General features: G+C 37.5%; 1 protein-coding gene and 1 long non-coding RNA gene across 2 annotated transcripts; one reads left to right on the forward strand and one right to left on the reverse strand.

The window, feature by feature from the left end:
- Positions 1–1,020: 1,020 nt before the first annotated feature.
- Positions 1,021–13,656, reverse strand: LOC131773311 (splicing factor 3A subunit 1-like). The gene is made up of 18 exons (XM_059089306.2): positions 13,529–13,656; positions 13,166–13,204; positions 11,906–12,037; positions 11,115–11,152; positions 10,618–10,730; positions 9,884–9,962; positions 8,766–8,846; positions 8,558–8,620; positions 8,049–8,139; positions 7,488–7,559; positions 6,953–7,029; positions 6,715–6,837; positions 6,167–6,476; positions 5,294–5,528; positions 4,385–4,599; positions 3,514–3,812; positions 2,697–2,768; positions 1,021–1,496 (listed from the first exon to the last, which is right to left on the reverse strand). Exons 1-18 carry the CDS (start codon positions 13,569–13,571, stop codon positions 1,395–1,397), a joined length of 2,184 nt encoding a protein of 727 aa, XP_058945289.1. The 5' UTR covers positions 13,572–13,656; the 3' UTR covers positions 1,021–1,394.
- Positions 13,657–15,367: 1,711 nt separating this feature from the next.
- LOC131773306 (uncharacterized) lies at positions 15,368–20,058 on the forward strand. Its single transcript, XR_009339338.2, has 2 exons — positions 15,368–15,523; positions 17,930–20,058. It is a non-coding gene; the product is annotated as an uncharacterized lncRNA (long non-coding RNA).
- Positions 20,059–21,556: the final 1,498 nt, after the last annotated feature.

Genomic DNA, 21,556 nt, shown 5'->3' on the forward strand with positions numbered 1-21,556 from the left:
ATCTAAAATCAGTGATCAATAGACTCAACTTTTTGTAACAACCTTCGTCGACAAACAAAGGCTCCGATCAAGTTACATCTGAAATAAACTGAGCAATGAATAATTCCTTCTAGAGTGAAACTACTAAATATGAACCCTATTGAAAACAACAATGAACCCAAATTAATTGATTACGCCCGATTACGTTCGCACGCGGGCGGTTCAAAGTGATTACAAAGTCTATATGCACTTACAAATGGGTGCACATTGCGTATTCAACCGAGGTTTCTGCTCATTTGGAGAGGGCGTCTTTGGTAGGATGCTATCATTTCAAGTACTCATCCCAACGAACACCCACCTTGACGATTCCATGATATTTTGCTTTTATCAACTTAAATTACATTGCGATACCACCCACCGAAGCAGCATCATAGTTTTATCAGAAATTTAAATCTTTCAGTCATTTGACGATTTCACAGTTTTGCAATAATAAACAATTTTTCAAAGGATTGCATGGCTTTTGAAAACAGTTTGCGTCTACAGGTACATCAACTACGACCCTGTGATGCAATTAGACTTAAAAGAGTTGGACGACTTTACTACACTACCTATCCACAAATTTGGCCCCAACTTTGGGCCTCACGAAGTAATTTGGCCAGTAAGGAAAATATCTTAGCCAAAGAGTGCAATTTGGCTCTCTCGGATAAAGAAAATTACGCATAAGTGTGCGTTTTGCTATTAAAGTAAACTTTTGTGATTTAAAAAAGCATAAGTGATCACCTACGGATGCGTAAAATTACATTCACTTGTGTTTCGGAATGTGTTTTCGGATTCTTCCCTCTCTCTTAAGTGTATAACGTGGGAGTCGCTTCTAACAAGGAACGAATTGAAGCTGAAAGTGGCAAGATTTAAGTTTTGACGCCAGATACAGGGTAAAGAAGAATGAGCTCAAAACGACAGGAAAGAGAAGATGACAAGTTAAACTGTTGTGGCTTGCCGTAAAGGTCATGCAAAGCCCCTGCTGAAACAATTCAACACGTGTCACAGTCCGAGAAATTTTATTTATTTACCAAAAGGAACATATTTCTTTCCTCGAAAACCTACATAAACTGATACAGGCTTTTTAAACAACACAATATTCTTTAACTGAAAGGCTACTTGACCTAAATGAGAAACAATATAACTATACTAAAAAGAGTTTCTCTCTAGGGAACAGAAAGAGGGGAGGATGGTTTCATACAGAGAAGAGTAGATTAGAAGGAAGCTTATGAGATAACTGTAGTTCTACATAGGGCGCTCATGAGAGGGGTCGATATACGGAAAGGGGGAGACTTGTCTTGAGAAAGCATTTACAGTAAAACAAAAACAAACGAACGAAATTGGCAACTTTTCGGCTTCTGGGACTGCAAAGTCTTTTATTTCTTTCGTCCACCGCGTTCCTTGAGTTGTAGCTGCACTACACTGGCTGGAGTGACATTGTAATATGCCAACGAGTTGGAATCTTTGATGAAAATTCCCTGAACGAGACAAAAAGGCAGATGAAATGATTTAAAGAAAATATGAGATGAATTCTCACCTAAGGAAAGTATTGAAAGGTTGGCCAAAACCTCGCTCCCTTAAACCATCTTATCAGCTTTAATTTTTGCTCTTCTATTTCACGCGGAAATTTTAATACTAGGAAAATCGCTTAAATGATAAACTAATTAATTACCACACTTTTCCCGACAAAACGGCTAAATTATAAAGCAGATAGGACCTCTCAGAAATATGCAACGTATAAAAATCGTGTTTAGATTTCCCTCGTGCTTCACAGAAACGAATGTACAAAGAAAAAGACAAAAAAATAAATAAAGCCTCCATAAGCACTTGACCTCTAAAAAAGAAAGAAAAGAAGACGAATGAAAACAATGGACCTTTCCTGCCGGATTCTGAGCCAAAATAAACAACTTAACTCTTTGGCGACTTGTTTCTGACACGAATCTCAGAATAAGAAGTTGCATGAGAAATTGAACGAGAAAAATAACTTAAGGGAAGTGAAATCGCCATCTTACACCAACTACCTTTCAGCCTCGGTCGTGAACTGTCACGTACGTATTTGCTCGTTTGCCTTGAGTCAATGTTTGCACTTGTCCGCACGCTAATTAGTGCATGTCTAGTCGTAAGCGGATTGTCCACGCAGTTAATAAGCTTTATCACCGGATAAATTATAGCAGATAAACCGGTTAATCTGTCGCCAACATAAAATATTTGGGAGGTCGCACACGAGTTCGTGACTTTCAAGTTACATCTGTCAGATAACTTATCCATTAACATTTTTGTTAGAGGCCAAAAGTTTGGACGAAAAACGAGATGGAATTTCTTTTACGCTGGCTTGAATCTACTCAAACACTATGACGGTTGCACCACGCAAATCAGCGAGGTAATCTACTCAAAAACACTCAAGGAAAACCTGCTAGAGCAGAATTTTTCTAAAACCTTCCACCACGTCCTTGGTAAGCTTCCTCATGAAGTCATCTACTCTAGCAAATTTCCTTGTTACCATTTTTTTATCCTTGAAAGGTCTCCTCGTCAAAGCACTGGTATTAGACGTGGCAACTTACTTAATAGAAACTTGACATATTTTTCCATCTACGCTGTCAGGAAAACTCCTGTAAAGGCAGGTCATTCAACTAACAACTGTCCTATCCAGCTAAAGAGAGAGATTAAATAACTCTTACCCCAAGCTGTAGTTTCTGTTTTCCAGCTGGCATACCAGTTATCTCGTGCAGTTTAGCCTTGATGACAGAAATCTAGCGAGAAATGAGCAGAAACAGAACAGTATTAAGAAATCGTCAAGAGAAAGTAATGTGATAATTACGGGTAAGAGTTAAAGCATTCAGAAAACAAGGTTTCCTCAAAACACAACAGCTTCAGCCACTTATGTCTAAGCCTCTAACTGTTCTATGAAAGATAACCGTTTGCAAGCTTTCGCAACCTTAAATTGAGTGTACAAAGTGATAAGAGATTGGACTAATTTTGCTATAATTCGCCATGGCCCTTGAGTGTCGTAAGCCCAGCAACAAAGTAATCATTACAGCCTCAGACAATAAAAGGAGTACTGTGATAAGGAGCCAATGGAAACTCACAGTAAATATAAGCAAACTGCCCGTCACCAAGACATGGCTAGTTTGTGCATCTGATTGGTTAAGAAGAGTGGCACGAGTTTTCCTAGCCAATCACTGAACGAAGAAAAACACAATCAGAGCATTTGTGTTCATTTTGAATTCTCACTGGCTCCCTGAGATATTTTTGTTTGTTCTAACTGGCCGTGATAATAAACATAGTTTTTGTTTTACGACATGCAAATTGCCCAGAACAACAACACCGTTGCCGGTACTAAGACGGCAGGGCTGCCGTTGTATGATTTTATTGAATTTGCTTTCCAGAGCAATCCTTTCAATAAGCGCTCAGGTATCGGAACATTATTGTGGTTTCCCTAGAGCTTTCTCGCGCGAAAATACACTTCTCTCGGTACCAGACCCATACTTAACTCACCTGATCCGTCAGCGGCAAAGTAAGACGAACTGTGCTGCCATCCAATTTCCACTCGGACTTGTCTGGCATGTTAGGGATTTGGACACCAAAGGTGACCGGGTTAGGGTTGGAGGAGAGGAACTGATCCTCGGGAACAAGATTTGCTTCAGCCGGCTCAGTCCTGGACTTCTTACCAGCCGCGTCATCTCCGTCCATATCTCGCTTACTTGGCGGGGGAGGTGCAACAGGAGGATTGGGGTTAACAAACGGTGGAGGCGGCATGCGCGGGAGACCTCCCGGGGGTGGCGGAGGTGGTATACCTACGGATACAGAAATAAAAATAATAAATACTTAGACGGTCGGTATGCATCCAAGGGAAATATAGTCTGGAAAAAAATGTACAACGTTCACGGCAGAAACCTAGAGTTGGTCCCTTTAAATCAGTAGCAGTCTCACAAAGGAATGGGAAAGGAAAGGAAAGGAAAAGCAACCGGGCTTTCATTGGCGCTCTTGCACAAGCATCCCGTAAAATCAAAAGAGTCATGTTGACCCGCCTTGCTCGATAGTAGGTGGTCCAAACTATCACAGGGTATCACAGATAAAGTCATAAATTTCTGACTGGTGTTTTCCATAAATACACAATAAAATCGAACAATGGCTTTCTGTCACCTAAACGATCAACGAAAGCTCAATGGCTGAAATAATGAAAAAGCACAGAGATATGAGTAGTAGATACAAAGCATTTTCACACGTCATAAACAACAAACCAGAACAACATAGATTGTCATTCTTAAATATAGCGTTTCTGGAAAATCGCCCGTGGACAGACCACTTGGTATTATTTAAATGCTTTGCTCTTAAGACATTTACTTCAGTAAACAATGATGCTTACCCATGAACTGTGGGGGTGCACCAGGGGGGAGCATGGGGGGAGGTGGTGGCAGATTCATCATCGCGGACATAGGGGGTGGTGGTGGCGCTCGTGATGGGGTCATGGTACTCAAGGAGGGAGGGGGCGGGATAGTTGTGGTCGGTGGTAACTGCGCCTCGGGAAGTTTATCTTGCTCTGGAACTTTGGGTCCAATTCTTTCTCGTTCTTCTGAGGGCCTGAAGAACAACATAAGAACAGAATAGTCACAGAATAAGTATTTGCATGTATTGTCATAGTCGCTTCGAAAAATACAACATCAGGAAGGATTGATGTGACCATAGCTGAACACAAATGCCCTTGCTAGGGGTCGGACCGTACAGTTAAACCTGTGACCCAAACTTGAAAATGTTTCTTACAGGTTTTTTTCAAACAGTCCTCTTAACCGGCTAAATAAACAATAGCTTCCATTTGGCGCGAAAATGTGCCTGGGTATTTGTCCGCGGACATTATAATTTACGAGATGAGAACAGTTTTCCGAGAGCGATAGCAGCACACGTAAGGTTTGTAAATTGGTAATATATCACTTGGCGTATATCCTCGGATATTCCCCAGTTTTCGCGGGGGAATATTAGTTCGCGTGAAGCGTTTAGGCAAAAATATTTGATGGATTTAAACAACAAACATTTACGCCTTGCCTTGGCGCTCAACTTCTACTACATGCATTTTCAAAGGTACGTTGAAACTTAACCTTTTGTTCCAAGAGCTGAAAAAATTTGAGGGCTAGTTGAAATATAGCTTCCACCAAGGTAAATTAAATAAATGTTTGTTTATTTTTCCTTTCATACTATCTTTTTTCAAAGCTCGAAACAACTTATGTCCGCTGACGAGTATCTTGCACAAAATGGAGCTCAGTGTTAAGTTAATACTCACGTGAGTCCCTTCGATTTGTGTATGGCCTCGATCTGTTGTTCAATTGTCACGCCTTGTTGAGCCAAGCGTGAAGTGGCCGCCATGGAAGCAGTGTGACCATCCCATGTGACCTTCTCTGGTTTTCGGATATCTTCTTCTCCGATCTTCTTACCGATGACAGTCTCTTCGTCACCAGCTCCAAAGATATCTGTACGGCGCTCGGCCAGCTGCTTCAGACTGCTTCCAATTGACATACCTGACAGACAAATGAATGAATGTGTTCCTGACCCAGCGAAAGCTCAAGACGGTTGGAAATTGGATAATTTTTGCCTAGGCTTCGTCTCGGTCAGTAAAGAAAGAAGGAGAAGAAGAAGTTGAAATAGGAGACAGAAAAACAACTAAGCCGGCAACCTGGACGGAACAAGCTTTATACACTTCCAGACGTCAAAGATCGTAACCAAACGAATATTGATTCCATCTAAGGTGTTTTGAGCTTTGGACTTTCACCGAATTCCACTTTCGCGGACGTCCGCTCCGTATGTTCCGCTCCGTCACTGCATTGATTTTAAGCATAAAAACTAACCTAAGATAGCCTCAGTTTTCCTTCAAGTAGACGTCTCAGAAAACAGGCATCCACTTAATAGTCTTTCTAAATCGCTCTGACGAAGGGCTAACGCTCGAAACGTCAGCTTTTTTACCCTTTACAGTGGCTAATTTACGTTTTCAACTCAGTTGTTAACACTAATTAAAAATTACTTTCTAAAAATAGCTTTTGTAAAATTGACACAGTCCACAGGCCATGACCAGGAGCCCCTTCTCTGTGCCTTCGTTTATTGTTCTAACCCTATAGTGAGTTTACACGGCAGATAGAGTGACCAGTAGCACTACTTTTACCTTCAGCAAACACTTGTTCCTGCTCCTTCTTCTCCTGCATCACTCTATCTCTCTGCTCCCTCCAGCGCGGATCCAACAGACTTATCTTCATGTGCTCGGCCATGTTCTCTGCAGGAACCCGCTCGCCTGTGATTGGTGAGATCAGGAACTTGTCCGTCTGAGCCAGGGGTGCAGCCGCTTTAGGAGCCTTTGGATCATAATTTCTCCGGATTTGGATGTTCGATCCTGGGGCTGTGGGAGGTAGGGGCGGTTTGGGGCCAGGTTCAGAGGGGATCGGTGGAAGAGGCACCTCATTCATGTCTGTGTTTTTCTGAAAGATGAAAATAACATGGTCGTCACAGTCTTTACAAAAGATCCATACACACAAAGAGAAGCACACTTATAAGGCGTTCGCGGACAACCACATATTGTAGAGCTCTTCTCCCATTCTCCTTTTCAGAGTCTTGTTTCAGAGTCAAATTTTAATCTTTACACATGCTGACGAAGGTGTAGGTGCAATGTGGGTAGATCGATAGGTACACGAATGTAGTAAAATAGGCTTGTCTTACCCCAGTTGAATCCTTCATAGGAGGGGGAGGTGGAGGAACTTGTAACAATGTCGGCTCTGGTTCGTCAACTTCCATCTCCACATCCATGTTGACTTCCATATCATCTGGCGTAGGACCATCATCCTACAAAAAATAATCATGAACATTTCAGTTTTGGTCTTAAAAAGGACCATGGAACAGGCATCTACATGCAACTATCAAGTTTAAATTGATCACAAGCTACATGTACTGTACGCACCTGTACTTGTTCGTATCGCTCCTGCGCTAATATCCTGGCTCCAAGCTGTTCTCTGCTTACTGGTGGAGGCAAGTTGGCTAAAACAACACAATATAAGGATCTTAATAAATTAAAATAGATGCTTCAAAAGAGTAAGTTTTATCTGCAAGTGTAAAATTTTGTTTGTTTCATAGTTCTTTTCCACGCAGGTTTTCAGCGGCTTTCCCATTAGACAGCTGTGAAACTAGGATTACCAATAATGGTGGCTGTCTCTCTTACTGACAACCTAAAAACAGCATTTTGTCAAGCAGATCACTCATTCCGTGTGTTTTCCACATCACACAATGAACTCTTTAATTCCCGAGATTTGATTGTTAATTCGCCCTTCTAGCCAATACACATCACCTGTAAATTAGTTACAAGAATTTTTGCTAGATCAAGATAATAGAATCTATCTGATAAGTTTAAATATCCTCACAACCTGAATGCTGGATAATGTAGGGATATCATAGTTAGAGGGTTTTACTCTTGTAGAAATGTAATGTGAGAAACCAACCTGTTTCGTTGTCTTTAAATTCCACTGTTTCCACCACAACAAAGTCATGCCAGTCCACTGATGCAAATGCAACTATATTGCAAGAAGGGAAAGGATTATTGTGAGAATATAATAGTTTCCTATTCAACTGATCACTGCAAATCAACTTTGAGCCAATGGAGAAATTTTAATAGACACATGAAACTCCTGCAACTCACCAGGAGTAAGAAAAGATTGCACTAACAGGAGAGACCTTGATAGCTACCATACTCATAACAAACTATTTGGCATAAACATGCAACAAGAAAGTAAAATTCTTTTCAAAAAGAACTTTAAAACCAGAGTTAAATCTGAAATAGAAACAAACTGCTAAAAGAAAAGTAAAGCGTTTTGTCTGTCTGCACATAAAACATCATTATGTGTATATACATATCAGAATGTCTCATCATATGAGCTGCACTGACTTGCAATTTTCAATACGAAATATTAAAATTGTAATCATTCTTGCTATTGAGGTTACACGCACATGTATATTTCCCTTCAGAGAAGCCATATATTGTTGTTAATCAAACAGAGACCAACCTCTTTCTTTTTCTTTTTCATCCTCTAATTTCTTTTTTTCTCTTTCTTGCTGTTTAATCCACTCAACACGGTACATGACACGATCCAGAATCTAAAAAGATGCAAAGTATCTCAGCTTCTCTGACTAACAATTAGAATACACAGAAGCTTGTCACCAGACATACTAAAAGTTTTCTTTAATTAAAACCAAGATAGTTTACTAATATTTTGAATATCTTGGTGGATCTATGTGAATGGTGCATGAGAAAAAAAGTCTCACAATATCCAGGGGAACTTTTTTTTTTACTATCTTACAATACAATGCAGAGGAAATTGGTTGCCTTTCCAGTTTCCACGTGCATATCATGATATACCCTCGAAAAAAAGGTTCCGCTCTTTCTATAGCTTTGGTAATTTTGTAAACCAGTAGAAAGGTGGTTTATTGCTTAATAAAGATTTGCTTAAGTATGAGAGTCATTGTTTAAGAAATGATTTTAACCTTGTCAAAACATAGTAAACAGTTCTGATACCTCTTTGGGTTTATAAGCATCCTTTTGCAACTTCTCTTTGATATCACTTGGCGGAATCAAAACCTGGCAAAATGTAAGATTTACTCAATACAGTTATCACTCCTATTGCAGTACATGATCATGTTCATATGAAAATACAATGAAGAAGGAATGATGCCATTTTCTACAAGGCCCTGAACAAGTAAATTCATCTTGAGGCAAATCTCACCTTTGTATACTGTTCCACAAGCTTGGTGAAATAGTTGAACAAACTGTGCTGTGGCCGTAAGAAGTCAAACTGATAGTTTCTCTGCAAAATAAATAAAGATTGTAACAGCATGTCACCATGGCTCTTTCAAAAATCTAAGATATATCATTATTATTCTGGTAAGAGGAGTAAGTCTGTCATTATTATTTATATATACTGATCACAAGTTTACACCAGCGTCTTCCCTATGATCAGTCTTTTCAGTCTAAATCAAGTTTCTATGAGTGTTATCATCATTACCAAGGGACCCAAAATGATATCATTTTGATTCCACAACAAGTAGAAAGTTTTGGCTACTACATAGCAGCAATAGTTAACAACTTGGACACTTAAGGTCATAAAGCTAGCCCAGGCCATAAATCTGAATGGAAAAAAAAACAAGGTAACTAACAGTACAGACAAGGTTAGTAAGATTTTTATCATATCTCTGGGTTCAAATAGAGAGGGAAGATTTCAATTCAAACAAACTTTTGAATTCAGTGGGCCATACACTGGAATATGGCATGCTAAATTGACCAATCATAATGCACATACTAACCGAGATATATAATGTTTTTAATAGTGCATGAATACTGTAAAAACCCACAGATAAGCTGCACCCTGAATTTAGCAGCTCAAATTTTGGAAAAAAAGTTTTTTGAAAGAAATAAAAAAAAATCCAAAGTTGAGTCTTGAGAAGTCTTCTTAATCCACTGTTCATTGAACATAAACCCACTATTAACATTGCAATGGAAAATACTTCAAAGTCTTACTCATAATGAACATCATTTCTACCAACTTTGCCATATGATTGACCTTTTTCTGGTATTTGTTGACAAGAATTTTTTCATTCAACACAGTTTTTCATAGATTTTTGCATAACAACAAGAACACGAGCAGAACATTCGAAGCTTAGTAACCAGGCATTAGATCGCACATGAAAATGGAAAACATTCACAACACCTTTTTCAAATGCTCCCGCAGATAAACTCACCCCCAATTTCTAGCAACGATTTTTGGAAAAAAGGTGCGACTTATCTGTGGGTTTTTACGGTAACTGAATTGTCTCATGTTTGTGAAGTGTCTCATGGCAAAAGTACCTGCTCTCTGTTCATGAGATTAGTTAAGAACTGACGTCCATTCCTTGCCACAAACTGTGCAGTCAGTTTAACAATATTCCTGTGTGTTTCAAAGGAATATAAAACAATGATTTGCATTAATCAGAAAAGTTATTGAGTGAGTTACTAACCTTTTCACTCCCAAGACCTACATGTACCTTTACATCAATTCTCTACACCATCTTACAGTGTTTTTCCTTACTTTTGCTTATAAGATTTGGTGTTAAATCAAAAAGTATTCTCCAGTTGATATATTTCTTTCCTCCTATCAAATTTCCTGATTGGAAGTGTACTAGGTAATGGAAATTTCCTCCTTGGTCACCAGTGGACCAGAGAGGATTAATTAAAACTCTCAGTTTATAGCTACCAACTGAATTGATTCCTTCAAAAATATTTCATTGAGGTGAATTAAAGACATAATGCATGGCAAGTCTTGTCATAAGAATTCAACAATTTACCGTAGAGTGACAGTATCTTGGGGAGAATATTTCAGAAAGCTAGGGCTACAAGCACATGTACATTGTATCAGTACCAACTGAACAGCAGTAACATGCCAGTCAGTTTTCAGTGGATTATCAGTAAACAGATTGTATTAAAATCAAGTACAATAACAACAATTTATAGTAAAATACACCTAAGGTTACTGATTGTGAATGTACACAACTCTAAAGAGAAAGGCATGCATTTAGTGAAATGCAAATTTTAAGTTTACTCACAGATCTAATGCAGATATAGATGGTGGATCAGCCATGAATTCAAATTCTGGGGGAGGTTCTTTAGGTACAGGTGGCTCTGAAATTGTCACTGGGATCTGCATCAGAGGCTTTGGCTAAAATCAAAGAGAAATAGTGTTCAAATGATCAAAGTGTGAAGCTACCCATTCATTTATCCTTGACAATGCTTAAAAATTGACGATGAACATCACCATTTTGAGTTTTGCAAAGCAATGTCACTGCCTATCTGAAGCACTCCAAGCTGTGACACTTTTGGTCATCATGGAGGCTGGAAAAGATTTAGTTGACTAAACTTTGGAGAATTGAGTGTTGAGTTTTAATTCTGTACTGTCAACTTACAAACAGGTATCACATCAGGCTGTAACAACCAATTCTCAAGATTAATTCTGAAAGATCTATATTGTTTGGCCTCCATTTAGAGAATTTTCTCTCAGATCCTAGAAGTGAAAGAGTCAATAAGGGTCAATATGTGTTTCTACCTTCTGTGGAGCAGGAGCAGCTGGGATGGCCTCTGGTTCTGATGAAAACATCATATATTGAATTTCTTTAGGTATCATATAGTTTGTGGATTATACTATTAATAGCTTCAAAAACTGCATGTACATGTATGTAAAATAAAGTTCTGAAATGAAATTCCATGTCCAGTTTGATTGCAGGTAGGTACTTCTGATCTAGTTTGAACTACAGATTGGCACAAGACATATGATAATATGTGATAATTAATCAAGTACAATACAATACAATACAATACAAACTTTATTGACACTCCCTAAGAGGGCTTTTCAGTGACAATGAATAATTACAATAATAAAAATGTTGTAATTATTAATTGTCACTGAAAAGCCCTCTTAGGGAGTGTCAATAAAGTTTGTATTGTATTGTATTGTACTTGATTAACTTATTTTTGATATCATCATATGTCTTGTGCCAATCAAGTCTCACAATTGTGGAATTTTTAAGGAAAAAATTGCCCCCAGTGATTCCAGGTAAAAATTTAGTGTTGAGAGAGCCGGGTCTCGTGGAACAAAAAACAAAAAAACCCTTGGCAACAAAGACACTTAGTCACTTTGAGACCCTTTGAGTCTAAAATTCAAACCCTCATCAGACCTGAGTCACATCAGTGGAAAGCTATAGCTCTCTTTACAGCACTGTCCAAACCCTCTACCAAAGATAAGTCCATAAATCACTAATCACATACTGGTGATTCTTGTGATTCTCTTTTTCTTTTCAAATTATTCAAGTTGATCTGTATCATGTTCTTTTTACTCACCTTTGTCATCCTGCTCTTTAATCTCTGTAACTTTTTGTTGGAAGTACGCATGGTAGGGATCTCCAGGATTCAGGAAATTAAATTTAGGATTGTTTATTTCATTCTGTCTGATTCGTGATTCAAATTCCGGTCCTGCAACAAACAAATAACAATGACAATCTAGCAGATTCAAAAACTACTCACACAATTCCCTTTTCTCAAAGCAGTGTAATCACAAATGAAGTGACTTAAGAACAGTGAAAAGTAACAGGGGGATGTTCTCCCTTTCTAAAAACAAAAAACTCAGCACATAAAAAATTTAACTAAACATATACACAGCTGTAATAAGCAGAAGGATGCATTGATTTTTATTGCTTCTTATCTATGATTTATCACAGGACTGATGCATAGATGACCAATGACAAAGTATTTTTCTTTATTATATTAAACAAATGGATTCCATTTTTCTATGTATCTGTGCAGCAATAGATCACAGACAACATCAAGAACCACTAGGCTAAGAAAAAAGTTTTTGCTGTTCCAATCACATTTCAAAGTCATCCTTGGTCTATTATTGAACAGATACATGGCAAAACATAAGCTATTTGTTAAAAAGAGATTTTTGTCTACTCACTGAATAATTCTACTGTCTACAATCCCCAGTGAGCATGTACATCTAGGTTACCAGTTGTATTTTATAATCATGCTTTTACTTGAACACTGACACTGAACAGACAGTGCTATATGCTAAAATATCAGTTTCTTGGGATGCATTTCCATTATACACTGAGGCAACTGCTGTTGTGTTTTTAGAGCAAAATCCCATTGAGTGTTAAAAGTAATCTGGAATTGCAAAGTTTTTTCTTTGTTCTTTAACTGTTCACATAAACTTACACCACCCTTCCCACTGAAACAATCCAAACCTAAAGCTGAATGCCACCTGATCACCACATTTTCTTAAAGCAGTGCAGAATATGGGTTTTTCATTTGAGTTCTCATTGGCTCCTTGAGATTCTCTCCTTACTGGCCAGTGAGATTTCCTTGGTCTCATGACACTAAATCAAAAGTTTCTTTATTAAGGTAATTTTTTTTTCCGAACTTGCACCTATGAAAATAATTTATGGTCATCTAATCAAATACTAGCGTGTCAACCAAGACCTCACTCGTATTCACAGCATCTTTACAATCATTCAGACGTGTATGATCTAAACATGCAATTACAGTAATTTAAATTCTTACGTCTAATGTCGATCTATTGACATACTATGAATTGCTACTCACCGTTTCTAGCAACAAAGCTCGCAGTCTTGTCAACAATATCTGAGCATCAAGTTAAGGTTTACATGTATATGATTTATCTACTATGAATAAAATACCCCTAAAACAGACTAGTTATGAAAGAGCTTCGCTTCGTTCGGGGGAAGTTAATTCACTTAAGCAGCATTTACACGATCATAACAGGACTTTTCGAAAGTAACGTAACTTTCATTTACTTTGATATTTCCTAGGTAAACGAAGCAAAGTCAAAATAAAAGCAACGAGACAAATAGTGTTCCTACAACGTGACGTCTTATGAGTGAAATACGACATAGACAACGCCTTATTGTATGACCACAAAAACGTTGCATACATAAGGAAAGATACTTCTCACCTCCGGCGGAGGGTAAATAACACCGATCGCCGGCATTCTGCTCGTAGAAGTTTGTCGCAATTACTCAGAACGTTCCCTTCACGCAGCGGCCATCTCTGGCATGACAATGAGGCATTTTAATCGAACGCGTGTATGATGTCGAGGCTCGCTCCAGACTTCACACGGGAGAAAGATACACGACGGCTTTTGTACCTCCTATTAGGTCCAAATATAATAAAGACTTGATCGGGAGTTTGATTCAAAGAGAGTCGAGGGAAAATTATCGGAAGTAAGGGGAAAAGGCGATCAGTGTATTTTCATTCATACAGAATAAATTGTCGTCATAATTCAATCAGAATACAGAGGTCCAGTGGAGAAGGCAACAGTTATGAAAAAAGAAAATGATTTTATGAAGAAACCAACTACTTTTGAAAGAGAAATGGAATCGTTTGTCTCACGATGACTAACCAAAACCTATTTTACGATATAAACCAACAACTGTAGCTCATCTGGGCTATAATGTACTGTAAGGGTCACGTGACATACTTGACATGTTTCTGTAACTCTAAATAAACGAAGACAGGTAAATTCACAGCTGCTTCAAAATAAATTCAATGTTTTGGACGACAGCTAGAGCTCTTTGGATCGACTTCTCACGCAACAAATGGGGTCAGAGTTATCGAAGGTAAAATTAATAGAAAATTTCCCTCGAGATCGCGAATGTTTTTCGAAAAAATTTATGCGAGCTTTTAACCACGTCAAAACTTTTGCAACCCCGAGATATTTTTGACACTCGACTAAAAATTGCTTTATCTTCAAAAATTATTAGATTGTTTTGAACGAGCTTCAGAAAAAGTCTTATGGCCATCACTTCCATTTGAATGTCTTCGAGTAAACACAATGGCATAGGAATAATTTCAAATTAACCACAAAAGAACCCATCACGCTAACTTAGACTTGCAGAAATTGCAACTCTACTGCTAGTAAATAATCAGAATGTCTCTCTACAGAATCATTCACAAGTTACTATTTACACAGGGCATTATGTTCATTGTGTTTTATTTATAAATACTAACGGAACACACATTTGAATGAAAACCATTGAATAACCAGCACGACCAATTTTGCATTCTTGCTTTTCACAAAGATTTCTTTAATTTTATGCAAAAACGGCAGGTGTTCACCAATTCCGATCCTGTAACAGATGCTTGTTGCTGTTTACAAAGTGGTAAAGCAAATTTACTTTCCGAACTAATTACCTCATTTTCGTGCCCTAATCCTCAATGTGTGCTGCCTGTGTTTTCCCATTTTTGCTTCCACTCATACTTACAACGTAGATGAAGAGTCAAAGTATTATTTCTTGTTAAACAAACTTATTTGAACTGCATACAACGACGATTTCGTCGTAATTTGCTGATGTTTAGTACCAAAGCCCGATTTTATTCTTTATTTGCTTGTATGTTATGGCGTATTGTATCCTTATCAAATGTTCCTATCATAAGATCTTTTCTTCTGATATTCCTAAAATACAAAACTTCTCAGTTGAGCTCGTTAATCTAAACGCTCGAATTAATCAAATGGTTCCTTCTGTTTACAAAAATGACTCTTCCTGACAAAAATTTGCGGCTGAAAAGATACGCACTACGACAGCGCAAAGTTTTCGATCAAGTATGTTTTGGAAGAATTATCAATATTTTATTGCTGTTTGTAATAAATAGCCATACAATCCATCAAATGTGATTACCGCTGACTTGAAACAATCGCAGGCATCGAAGGGCGTGACAGGTGTTAGCCAATGAAATAACAGGACACCACCTCCTCCTGTTTATACGGAATACAACAGGTGTAGTCAGTCCTTTCCACACATGCTACATTCGCGTTCGTTGCAAGCTTTCTTACACTGGTAATCTCACGTATTGGCCCATACGGGCAAATGCGCCAACTAGCACTTACTAATTATAATAACTTCACTCAAGAGGAAGATGACAATCTTCTGACTTCAAACTCTGGTAAGAAAGCTTATAGTTAAGTTCACACTTTTCATTTATATTCAGTGTTGTTACATATTCAAACTTCGCACGCACAGCTTTGTTTGAGAAGAAGCTTATGCCACACAGAATGGTAAATTTGAAAATTCCAATGAAACTAACATGAAAGTAACTTTTCTTTTTATTTTAAAGAAAAATTAAGGACGGTAGCTACAGACACCGTGATTGAATATGTCGATGAGGTTTGCAAAAATTAAATCTCAGCAAGAAACTTATCTTTATTATGAGAGAAACAGCTAAAATATTTATGCAGATGAAATCTGGTTCAACTGATAAGATTTATAGAGCGATTTCGTATCTCTTCCTTTTTCATCAAAGCGCTAGATTTACCGAAATCTGACGCCAAAAACTGGAGAAATTTTAAAAAGTTTAAAACACATCTATGAGGAGTAATCGAACGACCAAAAGTTGGACAAATCGACCTATAGAAAATCAAGTTTTGAAATACAAAAAATTAGCTTTTGTCTTTGACGATGAGAGGACAAAATTATCGATGAAATATATATAAAGGTAAGCGGCGAGTGTTAGCTAGAAACGAAGGAAAAATATATGCAATTTTGATGGCAAAGTTGAGATCACAACAACTGGAATTTTTCGAATGAATAACGGGAGCCTACTAAGAGATTGTCAGTCGGAGTTTTTAATTTTGTATGACATTCTTTGATATTAACCGAAAATAATTTACAATTCAACTTGACAATGAGTTTCACTCAAACACACTGTTTAGAGAAGAATAGACCATTGTCATTTCACGGGCTGCAAAATTTTTATGCTCTCACGAAATCATAAAAAGTGAAAGAAATTCGGCTCAACTTGTACAAAGGACGATCTCAAGGTTGCCTGACATATTTCTATTCAATAGTGTATGATTTGGAGCCTTTTAGTGATATTTTGAAAATTTTGGCGAGTTGTTTTCAAATAACGGATGACTGGGTTCCAAAGCGATCTGCTTAAGTTATACACACACCACACGCGAACTTTTGTAAGTGCAAGGGAAACTATTCACAACATGAAATCCCTGTGTGATTTGTCTGCTGTTGTTTGTCTTTATAATGAATTAAACCTGCTCTTACACAAGGCTATCTGTCGAACGAAATGGTGGTAAAAGTGCTGTGTTCTCTCTGATGTCCCTGAACCTCTATACTCTGTGAAATATTTCCCAAGCTTTCTGAGTGTCCAAGTATATTTTCTTAGATTAATAGCATGATTCTCATTGAAAAGGTCCCGTTGCGAGAAGTGCCCTACTCGGCGTGTGTGGTGAGAAAGTTGCATTATCAATCATCATTCATTGAAATACGCTCTGAGCACATTGTAGTGTCTTGAGCCGTGAAAGAACTACAGTTTCTGAAACAGAGATCCTTTTCAAAGAGGAAATTACTGTCCATGTCAAATTAGCAATTTTTTTTCGTGAACAAAAAGTTTGAAGTTTTGCTTTCAAAATAACCTTGAGGGCTATTATCAACTGACAACCAAAAGTTTTGATTACTGCCCATAAATCCTTGCGCACAGCTTGATGGACTGTAATTAGAACTGTTCAGAATTTATCAAACAAATTGCGTTGTCTATAAGGCTTCTTAGTTGTCGAACTGTAAGCTATTCTTTAAAGCCGGGATGAAATGCTTAAGGATTATCATCGTGCGTATTCAAGGAAAGATAAAGAATACTGGACTCAAAGATATCGAGTAGAAAATCAATTGGCCTAGACACAATTGTTTCCCCAGGCGTTTCCTCTGCGAATTCTCGTTCAAGAGATACCTTCTTTGTTGAAGTCGTCTTCATGATCAAAATGTACCTCCACGCCATTCGTCATTATCTTGTTTTCACTCAGAAAACCAGATCGAAATTGCTTTTCAAATGGAAAAGCTCTGATATTACATCAAAGAGTTTCGATGACTTTAAGGTAATAAGAATCTCTCAAAATATGAAACATTTAACAGCAACTTAAGATTGAGAGTCGGAAGTGAGCCGGAATCGCTCTCTGTTTGCTTTGCGTCCCTTAGTGATTGATCTAGAGATGCAAAAATAACTGAACCAATCAAGACTTGACCATTTACATTTTCCTACGCTTGTAGAACTTCGCTTCTTTTTACTTTAAGTTCTCATTGGCTGATAATGATGTTAACTTTTACTCTCATTGGCTGTTGTGATTACTTTCGCTTCAGAAGTTTTGGCACGTAATTAAAAAACTGCTATAATTCTGAACTTGAATCAGACCTCACGCTGTGACTTTTAGCTGACGCCGGCATGAGGTGCTGTTTCTTCATAAATCAAGTGGCATGTATTTCCACGTGTTATTTATACCTCACATTTCAGCTTAGCGCAACATCAAGGGAGTAATTACACCGAAGCCTTTCTTTGCCTAATTAGGAATAAGCCTTCAGATGTTCGAAGAACACTGAATCAGAGAAGACCGCAAATTTTGGAGACATGATTTGTCAACGATCCACCTTTACTACACTTCATCATTCCAGCAATTCCACGCGATGACTAAAATCAAGATCCTCGTAAGATACCCTGAAATGTCTGCTAACTGAGACAGCTTTAGGATTGAGCGATCACATCATGACGTACAGACGTAACAGACATCCGGGAAGTCCGTGGATATGACTCAGTAATCGCCACATTCTCAGCAGTAATGGAACGAACACTTCATTAGAAAGCTGTCTACTTACGCAGGATAACTTCTTAAGCACCCACTTTCAGTAATGACCCACTGCTTAGGACGTTATGATCCTGATTAGAATTCTGGTTTTTGCACAAGAAATTTGTAACATTTGTAACGGGCGCTTAGATCATTTCTCTGACATTAATTATTGATTCTTAACAAAAATCCCAGCATTATTCACACGCATATGTAAAAGTTAGCATTAACTATTTGTAGTTTGCACGGTAGAATGTTGTGTCAAATCAGCTAATGTTTAAAAAACCCCAATTCCGTCTCTCCTTCCATTATGTACAACCCTTGCACGCAACCAAGAGAATATTCTCTGGATGCAACTAATTCACAGCACTCTCTTCGACTAAGTACTAATTCACATGTCCCAAACGCAATAATGAAAACAAATTCATTCATTAAGTAATAGATCCCCAAAATACAATGTAATGATGACAAGCATTAACTAACCACTGTTTTAATTGGACTAATAAACTAACTTTCTAATTAACCGATTACTTACCAACTCACATACTAATTGACTAACATACTAACTAACCAATTAACTAATTGCAAGGGTAACATACTAATATATACTAATATATACTAATACATACTAATATAGTGACAACTAATAATGAAACATGCCAACATCTTTCTCTGAACTCCTCTCTACTATTCTCAATATAGCTAAAAGGTTTACTAACTCTCAAACTAACCAACACACTGGCTCCCCACGATCAGCAGTTTATCTTTCTGTAACATACTAATAACTTATACGATGTCCAACAGATATGTTTTGTTCTGTACGTGTCCTCAGTTCCTTTATCAACTACTCTCTTACTAATATTGTACCAATTAATGAAATCACCAACTAAGCTTGGCATTAACTAACTTTCAAATTTACTGCCTTACTATCTAGCCAACTAACCAACTAATTAATAGGATAACTGACTAATTTACTACGTAACCAATTAATTACCGAACTGACTAACAAAATAACTAACTGATTAGCTAAAAAAATGATTACCAAACCAACTAACTAACAAAAAAACTAACGTACTGATCAACTAACTATTTAACCACTCGACTTACTAATTTGTAATAAAAACACCCACCGATATCTTTGAGTGTAACATAACGATCCAAGTTAATTCTCTCGTCCTCAATCCCCATATATATAATATATTAATTTTCTCTCCTACCGCAGTGGTTGCACAATCAATTTGACTTAAAAATAACCATTACAGTGGAGTGACTAACTGAGATTAACTTAATAACATACCTATTACTAATTACTGAAAGGCATTGCTCATATCCCCTAATTAATTGCCTCTCTAACTAACCGGCTCTAGACAACCCTTTGTACTAATTCTCTATCCTCAACTGATTTTTCTCCTTAATCAGTTCTTCGTCTAACACAACTTTGCTCTTTTATATATCTTTCTGTCAAAACAAAATTTTCTTCCCTTCACTGAACAGTTTCCTATTTGATCAATACACTTGGAAAGTAATTTCCAATAAAATCATTCTCAGTTAAATAACCAAGGGCAAATTTATTCATTACCATTCAGCATGGCGACTGAGATTCACAACAATCTAGTTTTGTTCTGATCTCCTTATTGTGCTTATTGAAACCTTTAATCAAAGTATTAGTTGATCATTCTTCATTTAGTCGTTTTACTAACCATATGGATTTCAGAATCTTGTCTTAAAAATTGTTCAACTCTGGAATGGAATGTTAGAAACTCCCAGTCGTTTTTCGTTTTATTTCTTATGGTAAAAGAGCTCAACTATAGTTTACTTTCAGCAAAGTTGAAATAAAATTTGGTTTGTTACTTCATCGATACGTTCAGTCATTTTCATTTGATATATTTGTTCATTTATTATCTTGCAATGATAGTACTCGATATTTTGATTTAATATAAATATTAAAGTAAAGTAAATATTTAATATAAATATTTAATCTACAAGAAAAAAGTCGACCTTTCAAATAGTCCTCTTCAGGCAATGAAGTCAACTGCACACGCCTAAGTGAAGACGACTGTTAGGATGCAGCTGAATCGTCGAGATCCACGTCAAAAGTTGACTACATTGTAAAACAAACTATTCTACTTCATTCGTTACTGCGTTTAGCCCTATTAGACTCGGGCCCGGATAGGGCAGGTAAGGGAAGTGTGAGTTACTATCATCAGTGGAGAAGTGTCGATACATTTTCAAAATGGCCAACAGTTTCTGCCAAAGGTACAAGCCCTACTGCCTTGCAGTATTCAAGATGCGTGTCACAAAGAGCCGTGTAATGGCCTTACTCACCGTAACTCTCTATGGCTTAAAGGTACAGCATCAAAGCGCGGAAACCGAAGGTGTTACAGCTTCTCGACGCTCGGCCGACGGGATATCTAAGTTTTCGAGCATGCGCGGTCACCAAGTTAACGCTCCTGTTTGTCTTTCAGCTTTTTCTCGATTTTGAACTTAATGTTGCATTAAACGCTGTGTACAATATATAGGGCTGGTTTGATCGACGCCTCCGTGCAAGAGTTTGATTCAAAATTTTGATTTTCAAGGTTAGTCACCGTTTGTGGCAACAGAAAGTCTAGCTTCTATTTTACATGAGGACTCTGAATGTTTTCAATGAAACTTGCTCGTGACAAGACGAAAAATCGTCCTTTTCTACTTTTACTTATCACAAATCTGAGTAGAGAAAAAAATAGCAATTATTATGTAATTAAAATCTAGAATAAAACCTTAAAAAATGGTGCACTCTTCACTGTGCGTAATTTATTTATCTCTCTGTAACCCTGATTTACCAGCAGTATATTGTTGCCCAATAGTTTCTTACTGTCAAATGATCAGTCAAGGAATTTTTTTACTCAGAACATGTCTAGACCTGTAGCGGCACTTTCTCCTAAACTTCAAGCAACGACTGAAGATATGCAGCAAATCGCACTCGACTTCCTTGATTTCCTTCTGACCAGGTTCAAAAAAATCTTACCAAACTGATTTATAACAATTTATTAGGCTTAAACATTAGATAACTAATATACAAACGGCAGATTGGCCTTAAATATATCACTAATCAAGACTTCTCAGCCCGCCTTTCTTTAATTTGGTGATTGGTGGTGACAAGGCAAAGTTGCACTCCATCTCCATCAAACAATAACAAAAAAATGCCAAAAGCTGATTGAAAATCAAAATTCTTCTCTTCGCTGATGCAAGATAACACAGAAACAAATTTACAGCTTCAATTTTGTGGATCAGCCTATCACACATATTTTGAGTTACTGAGATTAACTTGACAAAATTATGCCCCAGTCAGCAACTTCCACTCCGCTACGGAAGTT

Source organism: Pocillopora verrucosa, chromosome 3 (assembly GCF_036669915.1).
Source record: "Pocillopora verrucosa isolate sample1 chromosome 3, ASM3666991v2, whole genome shotgun sequence".
NCBI classification, from domain to species: Eukaryota; Metazoa; Cnidaria; class Anthozoa; order Scleractinia; family Pocilloporidae; genus Pocillopora; species Pocillopora verrucosa.